Source organism: Spinacia oleracea, chromosome 3, assembly GCF_020520425.1.
Source record: "Spinacia oleracea cultivar Varoflay chromosome 3, BTI_SOV_V1, whole genome shotgun sequence".
NCBI classification, from domain to species: domain Eukaryota; kingdom Viridiplantae; phylum Streptophyta; class Magnoliopsida; order Caryophyllales; family Amaranthaceae; genus Spinacia; species Spinacia oleracea.
In genome coordinates, this window is record NC_079489.1 from 49,391,871 (window position 1) to 49,402,935 (window position 11,065).

Below are 11,065 nucleotides of genomic sequence, written 5' to 3' on the forward strand. Positions count from 1 at the left end.
CTTTGATCTCATGCATTTTAAGACATATTTAAAAGCAATAAATAACTTAAAACATGCATAAGATAAATGTGATCTAGTATGGCCCGACTTCATCTTGAAGCTTCAACTTCAAAGTCCGTCTTGAAAATCTCCGTGGGAGGCACCATTTTCTTCAAATAGGATAAGTTATAATTAAAACTAATTACAACTATTTGATGGTACGCAGACCATATTTGAATTAAAAAACAACTTTGGTACTTTAGACCAATTACATTCAAATTAATGGTACGCAGACCATATTTTCTATCATATTTGGGCCATACTAGTCACTTCATAACCTGCAAAACAGTACATATACAATATATACCATTCACCCATTCATTATCATGAATGGCCCACATAGCTGGTTAGTAAAACACATTATGCATCACATAAACATTTGCAGCAATTGATCAAGGGCACCAATAATCTACAAATTATTCAGTCCTTATTAATTCTAATCAAGTTGTTTTAACCTTAAGGATTTGTAGACCTAATCAAGAGTTTATGACTAAAAAGGGCTCCCACTTAAACCAATAAATTCATATGCTTTACTAATTTTAAACATAAAAATGTATTTCTAGTCTAACCGGAAACATACAAATTTAATTAAAATTTAAAACTCATATAAATTTATAATTGAATCCAAAAATTTAATTTAATTTCAGTCGTATTTAAATTAATTTATGATTTTAATTTTAGTAAAATAATTAGAATAAATAAAATTTTTTATAATTACAATATTCAAAATTAAAATCCAAGAAAATAATTTAAATTATTAATTTTAAAATTAATTAAAATTACGTAAACTGAAAATTTCAAATTAAAATTTCAAAACGATCTAATCGCAAGGCAACAACCCCACGCAACGCACGCCCATGGGCCACACGCACACAGCCATCGCTGGCCATGTGCGCGCAGCCCATGCGCTGCGTCGCATCGCTGCTGCTCCCCATCGCAAGGCGCGCGCCAGCGCTCGTCGCAACAAGCACGCTGCTCACCATCGCTGGGCGCAGCGCTCGTCGCACGTCGCAACAAGCACGCTGCTCGCCATCGCTGGGCGCAGCGCTCGTCGCACGTCGCAACAAGCACGCTGCTCGCCATCGCTGGGCGCAGCGCTCGTCGCACGTCGCAACAAGCACGCTGCTCGCCATCGCTGGGCGCAGCGCTCGTCGCACGCACACTTGTGCTCGTTGCGCGCGAGGCTCCGCACGCTTGCGCGAGGCAGTGCACGCTGTGGCGCAGCTCGCTTGCTGCCAACACGCGACTGCTCGTGCCTTGCTCTCGCCCTTGCCCATGCGCCCATTGCTCACAGCCCACGACACAAGGCAGGGCAGCTGCCTTGTGCTCGTGCACAATGCCCTTGCTCGCTGTATCGTACCGCATGGGCGACGAGCTCCCTTGCTCGTCGTCGCATGCCCGCACTATACAACACCCCTTAAGGGTAACACGTAGCGTCCATTGCTTTGTGCGTGCAAGTTATATGAGCGAATCGCATAAAAATTAAAAATTTATGTTCAAAATTAATGACAAATTAATAAATAATATTAATTTCATAATTTTAGGGCGAAAAATCGAAAATTTATTATTTAATTGATTTCCGATTAACATGGATTCAAGTCTAGGTCATAAAAATTTAAAATTTAACATAAATTTACAATTTTTATGGTGGTTTTTAATCATAGGTATCTAATTAAATTATAAGTAATTATGAAAATCAAATTAATTCTAAATTATTCCAATTTTCAACAAATTAATCATAATTACAAATTAGATTGCATAATTAACAAGGCTAGGCATTCAAACTTGTTAAACATATACAGTAGGTCAATCAAAAATTCAAGATTTATCAACAAGAATCGCAAATATTTAATTTAACATCTTAAATTTACGAAATTTTGCATTCGAAAAACTAAAACCTCCGAAAAGTCATAGTTAGGCTTCGAATTTGAGAATTCTGGGTTCGGCCGAAAAATCCTATTTTTGTCAAAATTTTAGAATGTCTTTTACATGCGGAATTGACACAAAAATCACTCGATTTGGATGAGTAAAGAAGAAACTGCCGAAAAACTGCGTACGTATAATTAAATAAACGCAATTTGCAATTAATTAACAATTACGAAAATTAATCACCCCTTTTAATTCTTGCAAATTTGAAATATTTAACCATGTTCATGCAATTTAGATTATGAAAATAATAAGAGGCTCGTGATACCGCTGTTAGGTTATGATTCATATGACAAAACATAAATCATGCGGAAAAACCATAAAGCCAGGAAAGCATATTATTTACACATAATCATTTAGCATAGTTTAGATGCATACGCTTTGTTGCGTGCCCTCCCTAGCTGCGCCCGAACCGAACAAGAACAAGTCTTTAGGACTCCAATTGTCGTCCCTCCGTAGATAATCCACAGCACGTCCGGATCCGCCTTAAGCTTGACCAACTAGGATCGCCCTTAAGGTACTTAGAATTTTCGGCTATTGTAGGCAATTATATGACTGAATTTTTGCTCTCAAAAATCACTTTGAATACTTGAATACTCGATATAAATTATGAGCCCTTAACTCATATTTATAGACCATGGAATAAGTAATCGAATCCTACTAGGATACGAATTAATTAAATTAGAATCCTAGTAGAATTCTTATTTAATTAATTTATCTTTTAGGATTAGGAATTTTAATCATTAAACAAATCCTATACTCTTTAGGTTTCGTATGTGAACACAAACTCTACACGAGCATGACCCGCAAGCGTGTAGGCCATGCCCGCGCACAGCCCACACGGCCGCTCGGCCCACGCGAGCTACAAGCCCACGCGAGATGCAGCAATGCTCGCAGCCCGTTGCTGCGCGCGCTGCGCGCGCTGCCATGGCCTGCTGGGCCTGGCCTTGCGCTGGGCCTGGCGTGGCCTTGGCTGTTCGTGTGGCGCGCTTGGCTTGCTGGGCGATGGCCTGGCTTCGTGCTGGGCCCTCGTCCGGCAGGCCTCGTCCGATGCTTATTCGTACGATACGCTTCCGATTAAATTCCCGGTTCCGGAATTCATTTCCGATACGAACAATATTTAATATTTCCGATTCCGGAATTAATTTTCGTTTCGAACAAATATTTAATATTTCCGTTTCCGGAATTATTTTCCGATTCCGATAATATTTCCGATTCTGACAATATTTCCGTTTCCGGTAATATTTCCGATTCCGGCAATATTTCCATTTCCGATAATATTTTCCGATACGTACCATGTTTCCGTTTCCGGCAACATCTACGACTTGGATAATATTTATATTTCCGATACGATCCATATTTCCGTTTCCGGCAATATCATCGTTTCCGGAGTATTCATTTCTTGCCTGTGACGATCTCAGCTCCCACTGAAACCAAGATCCGTCGATTCCGAATATCCATAGATGGAGTATTTAATGCCATTAAATACTTGATCCGTTTACGTACTATTTGTGTGACCCTACGGGTTCAGTCAAGAGTAAGCTGTGGATTAATATCATTAATTCCACTTGAACTGAAGCGGCCTCTAGCTAGGCATTCAGCTCACTTGATCTCACTGAATTATTAACTTGTTAATTAATACTGAACCGCACTTATTAGACTTAACATAGAATGCATACTTGGACCGAGGGCATTATTTCCTTCAGTCTCCCATTTGTCCTTAGGGACAAGTGTGCATTTCCTAATTCCTTTGTCGCTCGATGCTTGCTCTTGAACATAAGGTAAGAGTTGTCATCCTTATTATGTCCAGAGGTGTTTCTCGGTTTCAGAGTTCAACTGATCAAATTAATTAACGTAATCAATTACAAAAGATTTATAATAAAAAAATTCAATGTGAGTCAAAACAAACTAATAACGTCAAATATATAACTTGGTCCATACTAAGAATTAAATCTCAATGATTCCTTGTTCTTAAAAAAAGTAAGAAAATTTGCACCAAATATCTAAAACTGATGTGTAGCAGCTTCGACCTATTCTTGCATTTCTGATCCTGCTTGTGAAGTTGGAATAGTAACATTAAGTTGCGACACCAATGCATCTTGAAACATTTTCATTCTAGACTCAACCAAGCTAACACGTTCCTTCATTTCATTGTTCTCGGCTTGTACTTCCTCCACGCGATTTGCAAGAACTTCATTATGTTTGTTGGCAGCATTCAATTTAGTTTGAAGCTCTACTCTACTGGGTTGTGGTCCCCTTACATCATTAAGCTTTATTCCTCCTCCAAAACCTACAACCCGATCTCGAGATTTTGATTTAAAAACTTGTTGTACTACCTAGCAGAACACAAAGAAATTACATTAGTACATGAAGAATACATTTGCACATGAAGATCTATTATTGGTATTTCGAGACAAGAAGTAGATAATAAGGCCTGATCACAATTGAAAAGGTAGTACTAAAGGATGCACCATTCAAGGAATTAGAGGAGAGTAGTAGGCCTAGTAAGAGTTGGTAATGCCATTCAGAATTGCACCCCAACTAAGCAGTGAGAATCGTTGGTTCAACAAAGCGGGACAGACTGAAAGAAGAAAGCGAGGGTGACGAAGACAAAGAAACAACTCACAATCTAATGAACACAAAAATGCAAGACAAACAAGTCCATGAATGATCACACAAACAAAACTTGGGTGATGAAGAGCTAGGCAACGGCTAAACAATAAACATCACTATTAAAACCTAAAGTCGTCGTTTAATCAGACCAGTTCATTTTCATATGTTCCACATCCACCAGAGTTGAGTTAGACCAAAACCAAAAAATGTATGAATATCCAGGACATGAAAAAGAGACTGGGATATGGTCAAGTTTTTGACACAGACAGATAGTCTTTAGGAGACGAAGCAAAACTAAACGTCCTGTTTGTTATGCTAAAAAAAATCTTGAGGAGTATCATTATATTGAATATCAACCACAACACAAGACACCAAGAAATACGTCAACAATCATTTCTCTATTATTATCCTAGCAAAACCAGCCAAAATCAGAAACTTTAGAGAGCACAGCTTTCTCATTAACATGACAGAGACACAAGATATTAACCAAGATAAAAGGTGCCAAGGGGAGAGAGGGAAGGGGGGGGCATTCTTCTGCATAACTTCTGTTCTACTAAAGGTTCAGAAACTTACTAGTACAAAAGTAATTAAGAATGAGTACCATCAGAAGGTGAAGGTATAGAAGAGGAGAAAAATGTATCAAAGGATTTGATGATGGCGTGTTCAATCACCTTTATTGAAATACCTTACTATGCTTAGTATTCCAAACTAAGCAACTATTTTTATGGTTACATGTAGATCAATCATGGCAATAATTAACTTCTTTGTAATGTAATAGCAAGTCCTTTTTCTCTCTGAAAATCTGTGTTATGTTATTAACCCGCAACTACAGAAACTAAAATATGGAATTCTTAGCTACTAAAAGTTCACGGGCGGCTATGAACATAATGGCCACATAGAGACGGAACAAATTTCAACCTACATTAGTTTTCATCTAGAACCCAGCATGCAACTATTATTAAAATTACAGTTCACAATTTCACATACAACTGAAACAAGAGGTAGTGCTTCCTATGTAGATCAAAAGTTACTACTACATGTAGATAAATCAACGAAAACATCAATATTAACAATGGAGAATTTCAGGATGATAATGATTTCAGGAATCCTTAAATAATTATGTCCAGTCAACAAGTCTCATGTACAAAAAGGTGTATCATTTGCAATACATGGAATAATATTATAATGTTTTCCCCTCTAATTCCCAGCAGAAAGATAAGATGCAAATCACTCATCTGAACTGTCCCACCAATACAAACTCTCAATTACTTTGCCATACAATAAACAAAGAAATTGGAATTCCAATTTAGAGTTGACCTTGAATGAGCTGACCTTGAATGAGCTAAAAGAACACAAACAACCTGAATTACTTTGCCTCGGTATAGAGTTAAAGGGCAAGGGCGAGGGACAAACGATCAACTGTGTAGAATATCCTTATAAACACAAAACCACTCTGACGGAGCTAGGTGAGAGCAGAACCAAACATGAAAGACTAAACTCTATGAATAGTTACCAGTATTACATAATCAATATTCATGTAGTTATTTGAGGTCTTCATTAAGTTACCAGAATATACACCAACACATAGAACAATATCTTGTAGTGACAATTGAATTAAATGTTGATGATTCCTAACAAACAAATACTATACAGTGGCAAATAATCATATCACTTGAAGATAACACTATACTAACTACTTATCATTTCAGTATTTTTTGCAGGATGATCTTATAAAATTCTCAAACTCAAAACTGAATGGATGAGAAATGACAGATGAAGAGTATTTACCTCGACTTGAGAAAGTGATGGATCCTTTGCCATTGTTTCCCGAAGTTCTTCCTATAACATAGCAAAAACAAGATCATTAACATTAACTAAAAAAAACGGGCCAACAAAAATAAAGCATTCAACAGACATACATATTTTTGCGTTGTCTCCGCATTTGGAAGCTGAGTTCCTTTCTTTCGAGTGGAGTAGAATACATCAACCAAACTCGGCTTCTTCCCATTATTTCCTCCCTTACATAACAAAGAAAATAATCAGTTGTCATGTGAATTTAATTCCAAACTTCCTGAACCTATGAAATTAGGTATTAATAATCATTCTTTCTCACCAAATCATCCCAAATGACTTGCCTAAAAGGCTTGCTCCCAGTTCGAGGCATTAACTCTTTAAGATACTGAGCCCGATTATTAGAGTTCCTGGCACTTCTTTCCTGAAATTCGAAAAAATTAAATTTCGTAACACATTATAAAGGAAAAGGGATTATAGTTAAGTGATTTTACCTTAAATTCTCGCTTTGAAAAAATCTCCTTAATAAGCCACTGCCACTCACTCTTATTAAGCCCATCAGGTGGAGAAGCGTTGTATGCAGCTTTTAAGGTGAGTTTCTTATGAATGATTTTATACCTTAACAAGTCTGACCTCCATTTTCTCCACAACTCCTTCATATGGTCCAAAACATGCTCCTTGTAGGCCTCCATATTTTCATTAGTAAAGGAATCCTGGAATCAAGTAAAAGAAAAACAAATCAAAGAGTGAAATGTCAGACTAAAAATGGAAACCCCAATAACATAACCAAATCCATAAAAATCATGTTACCGTGACTGCTGCCCACATGTGTTCTTTTTCTTTGTCTCCAATATCTGCCCATTTGTGCACTTTGACTGGACACATGTTAGTATTTCGTACTATAATACCAAGATGTCTGGCAAACACATTGTGATTATCCCCTACTGCCCGATTGTTAAAGAATTGAATTTGCAGCTTCTCATTAGGTTTCAGTTTACCAATCTTTTTACACTTGTTTCTTCCCCTCCTTTTTTCATTATCAGCTTTCTTCTTTGTAGTAGATTGACCACCACCTTCAACCAAACAATTTAAAAACATAAAATGATTAACATAAAAAAAAGAATAATTCAAAGGCATAAATCGGATGTTAAATTATTACCATTTGCATCCTCTTGAATAGTGTTGGTCGGAGATATCTCCATTTCATTATCATTGACATTGTCATGAATGTTCTCACGAGGTTCATCACCATGATCATTATCATTGACATCCTCATGAATTCTCGTATCAAACTCATCACCATGTTCATTATCATTGGCAACCTCATTCTCAGCCTCGTTCTCAACCTCGTTCTCAGCCTCGTTCTCATCAGAAGCATATTCTACAAAGTCTCTTTCGAATTGTATATCTTCATCTAAATAATGACTTTCTGCATTAGGACCATAACAACGACGACTGGAAACCATTAAGGGATCAACAAAAGATATATCATTTTTGTTTAACATGACAGAATCAGTGCGAGCTTGAGAATGAGCAAGATGGCGTTTCTTTGATGGTAAAAAATTGTTAGCAGGATGACTAGGGAGGTTACTCTCCTTTCCAATGGAGGCATTGGTTTCAGCATTTGTTTTGGAAGAATACAAATCAGCTAACCTCTTACCACGACCCCTTGCCAGCATAAGAGGTGGTACGTACTCGCGTTTAGATCTTACCATAGAAGATTGTTGTGCAGACCCATTGGGAAGAACCATTTTCTCCTGCATTGTTCATTGGTCAAAGTCAAGTCATACTATACAACCAAATAACTAAAACCCACAAAATTGAAAATAAAAAACTAACAAAACCATCAAAGTTAACCAAAGTCAACTTTGGTCAAAATCTAATTTGTACAACCAGAAAAACAACAACAAATCAAAGCAGACACTAAGCAAAACCAGAATGTCAGACATTAAATGTGCTAGCTGACGACTGAACCCTAACACTTTACACTCAGCTGGCACAACACAATAGTCATCACAGAATCGGATCATGCTTAACCTTCTAATCTTCGATGCATACTGCTGATGTGCAACTTACGAGAAAATGAGGCTTCTATACTGTAATTACATGGAACAATAAAGCTTCTGATAAGAACATCCTCTACTGAATAGACAGACAAAATGCAACTTTGAATGATACTGAATACACAGACAAAATGTAAAACAGAATTCAGTTCTTCGTTCAATAGCCAATCGGTCCGGTGCAAAATGCAAAACAGAATTCAGTTCTTCGAACTTCGTTCATCTGTTACTAACTACTGCTTTGCTTTGATTGTAAATTTCTCTTCCAGGCAAAATTACCTATGTAAGAACTGCAAGCGGCCTGGGCATTTTGCTAGAGAATGTCCAAATGCTTCTGTGTGCAACAACTGTGGGCAGCCTGGGTAAGTTTATGAAACTTAGACTCTTAACAAGTTCATTTTGGTTTATAATGCTACCACTTGTCTACTGTTCCATTCTGCTTAAACTGAGTGCAAACAATCTCTTTGCAAAAATCGTTGTCAGATATTCATGTTATGATTTTCTTTTTATTTTTACTTTCTTTTTTGTTATTCAATTGGGAGCACAACCAAACACAACCAGCAACCCTAGCAGCAAACAACAATAACGCAACAGCAACATGACACAAAAATTTACCATAAGTCCGAGGTTTCTCATGATCTTTTTTGACTCTTTGTAAGAATCTGGTAAAGTTGATCCTGTAGGTAAAAGCCGATTCTTCAAAAATTTGAGAAGCATGCTAAAAGACTCATTGGTCCAACGACCAAGAGTCTTAATATGAAGAAGCTCCAAGATTGCAGACATTGTAGAACTCTTAGCACCTTCATAGACCAGATCTTGTGAATCCTTCAATAGGTTATAAAAACTTTTAACGTCGGCATTTGGCTCCTCGACATCATTGACATCAACAGAGGGACTAACATCATTGTACGCAGGATATAAATCCCTTAGAATATCAAAAATTTCATCATGGTCTTCTCCCTCATCATGATCCTCGTCAGACACGATTTCTGACTCATCCAACCCCACCCCATGATGATACCAGAAGGTGTATCTTTTGATTATTCCAAAAACAAGTAGATGTTCCCTTACTTTCTCACGATCACCGGATTCTCCATTCATACATTTGGTACAAGGACAACGAATTGTCTCAGTTTTCAACTTTTGAAAAGCATAGTCTAAAAAATTATTAACTCCCTCGGCATATGTTGGATCACCAATGTAATCTTTAATGGAAATCCAATCCTTACAGAGAGTCATTTTCACCAAGTATAATAATAAAATGGCAGAAAAAAATTACCTAGAGAATCAACAAAGATAAGAATATGTTATTTTAAAAAAACCGGTCCACGATCATGACAAATGTAAGAGGTACAATAATCCAACACCTAATACGACAATTTTTAGCAAATGCAGGCTAGCATAAAATTTCGCACACATAGTATATTGAGTCAATGATGCTGACTCGACTAGATTTCTTGGTCATATAAGTCAACCAAGGAAGACCTAATACACTTAAAAGTATATAAAACTTTATGAAAAATATTATACGCATACAAGCCTAATTCTTAGGATGGGAATACGACAATACTATATTTTTTCAAACTTTGGATGGGAATCAAACCTAACTGAAGGGTGTATTAGATTTTTAGATGTATCGGGTTGTTGCAGAGGTTTCTTATCACTATGGCTAGCTTCATATCAGGTTTTAGACATTAAGATCAGAAATGTCAGAATATATGCAGAACTTGTTAATTCAGAATATAGGCAGAACTTGTTAATTCAGAATATAGGCAGAACTTGTTAATTAAGATCAAGGATCAGTTTAATCCTGGAATTTATTTATTAAGATCAGAATATAGGCAGAACTTGTTAATTCAGTCAAGGATCTGTTTAATCCTGGAATTTATTTATTATTTATTTTAATATTTTTGTTCTGTTTTCTTGCAATTTTAAATATAGGATCACAGAGGACAGAAGGTTAAACTGGATTATGAGTCAGGTTAAACTCAATTTTAAGCTTATACATAGATTATATCTAGGATGTTTATTCTACAGTATCGGGTCCAGTCATACTTGTCAGACATCAACAAATATTTAGCAATCAAAACTAACCACAAGTCAAGAATAGAAATATAAAAAAATATAAAAACAAATTAACAACCACTCTGAATCTTAACAAATTGCCCAAAAACAGAAAAGAGTACGCATACCAGGAAGCTTATCCTAGAAATAGACTCAAAAAAGAACAACAAATAAAAATTTCCTAACATAACACAAGCCTTGGGAGAAAGAAACCAATGCCACACATGACTCAGAGAGTAACCATTCTGTCAAGAAGCAGGTTCTGACTCGTATATGAAAGTCCATACATGATGGAGTTTCCAGGACATTGTATATATTGAAACCTTTGGAAAAATGCATAATTTAATTTTGTTATATACAGATTACAGAGCATACCGCAAATTGACCTTGCTGTGATTGAACTTCTTGTAAAATTTGTCTGAATGTATTATCAATTACTATAATCTCCAACAAGCAAGAAAGCAATATTTACAATATAACATATCAAGAATATATACCCATATGCGCTTGAAGGCAAACCAGAAGTCATAATACAGTTGACCAAAACAGGGGAGAATTGAGGGGAACTTCCA

General features: G+C 36.5%; 1 protein-coding gene across 1 annotated transcript; it reads right to left on the reverse strand.

The window, feature by feature from the left end:
• Positions 1–3,871: 3,871 nt before the first annotated feature.
• On the reverse strand, positions 3,872–7,261 carry LOC110791922 (uncharacterized). Its single transcript, XM_056840273.1, has 6 exons — positions 7,180–7,261; positions 6,864–7,082; positions 6,692–6,793; positions 6,498–6,596; positions 6,367–6,417; positions 3,872–4,301 (listed from the first exon to the last, which is right to left on the reverse strand). The coding sequence occupies exons 1-6, from the start codon at positions 7,252–7,254 to the stop codon at positions 3,996–3,998; spliced, it is 852 nt and encodes a 283-aa protein (XP_056696251.1). The 5' UTR covers positions 7,255–7,261; the 3' UTR covers positions 3,872–3,995.
• Positions 7,262–11,065: the final 3,804 nt, after the last annotated feature.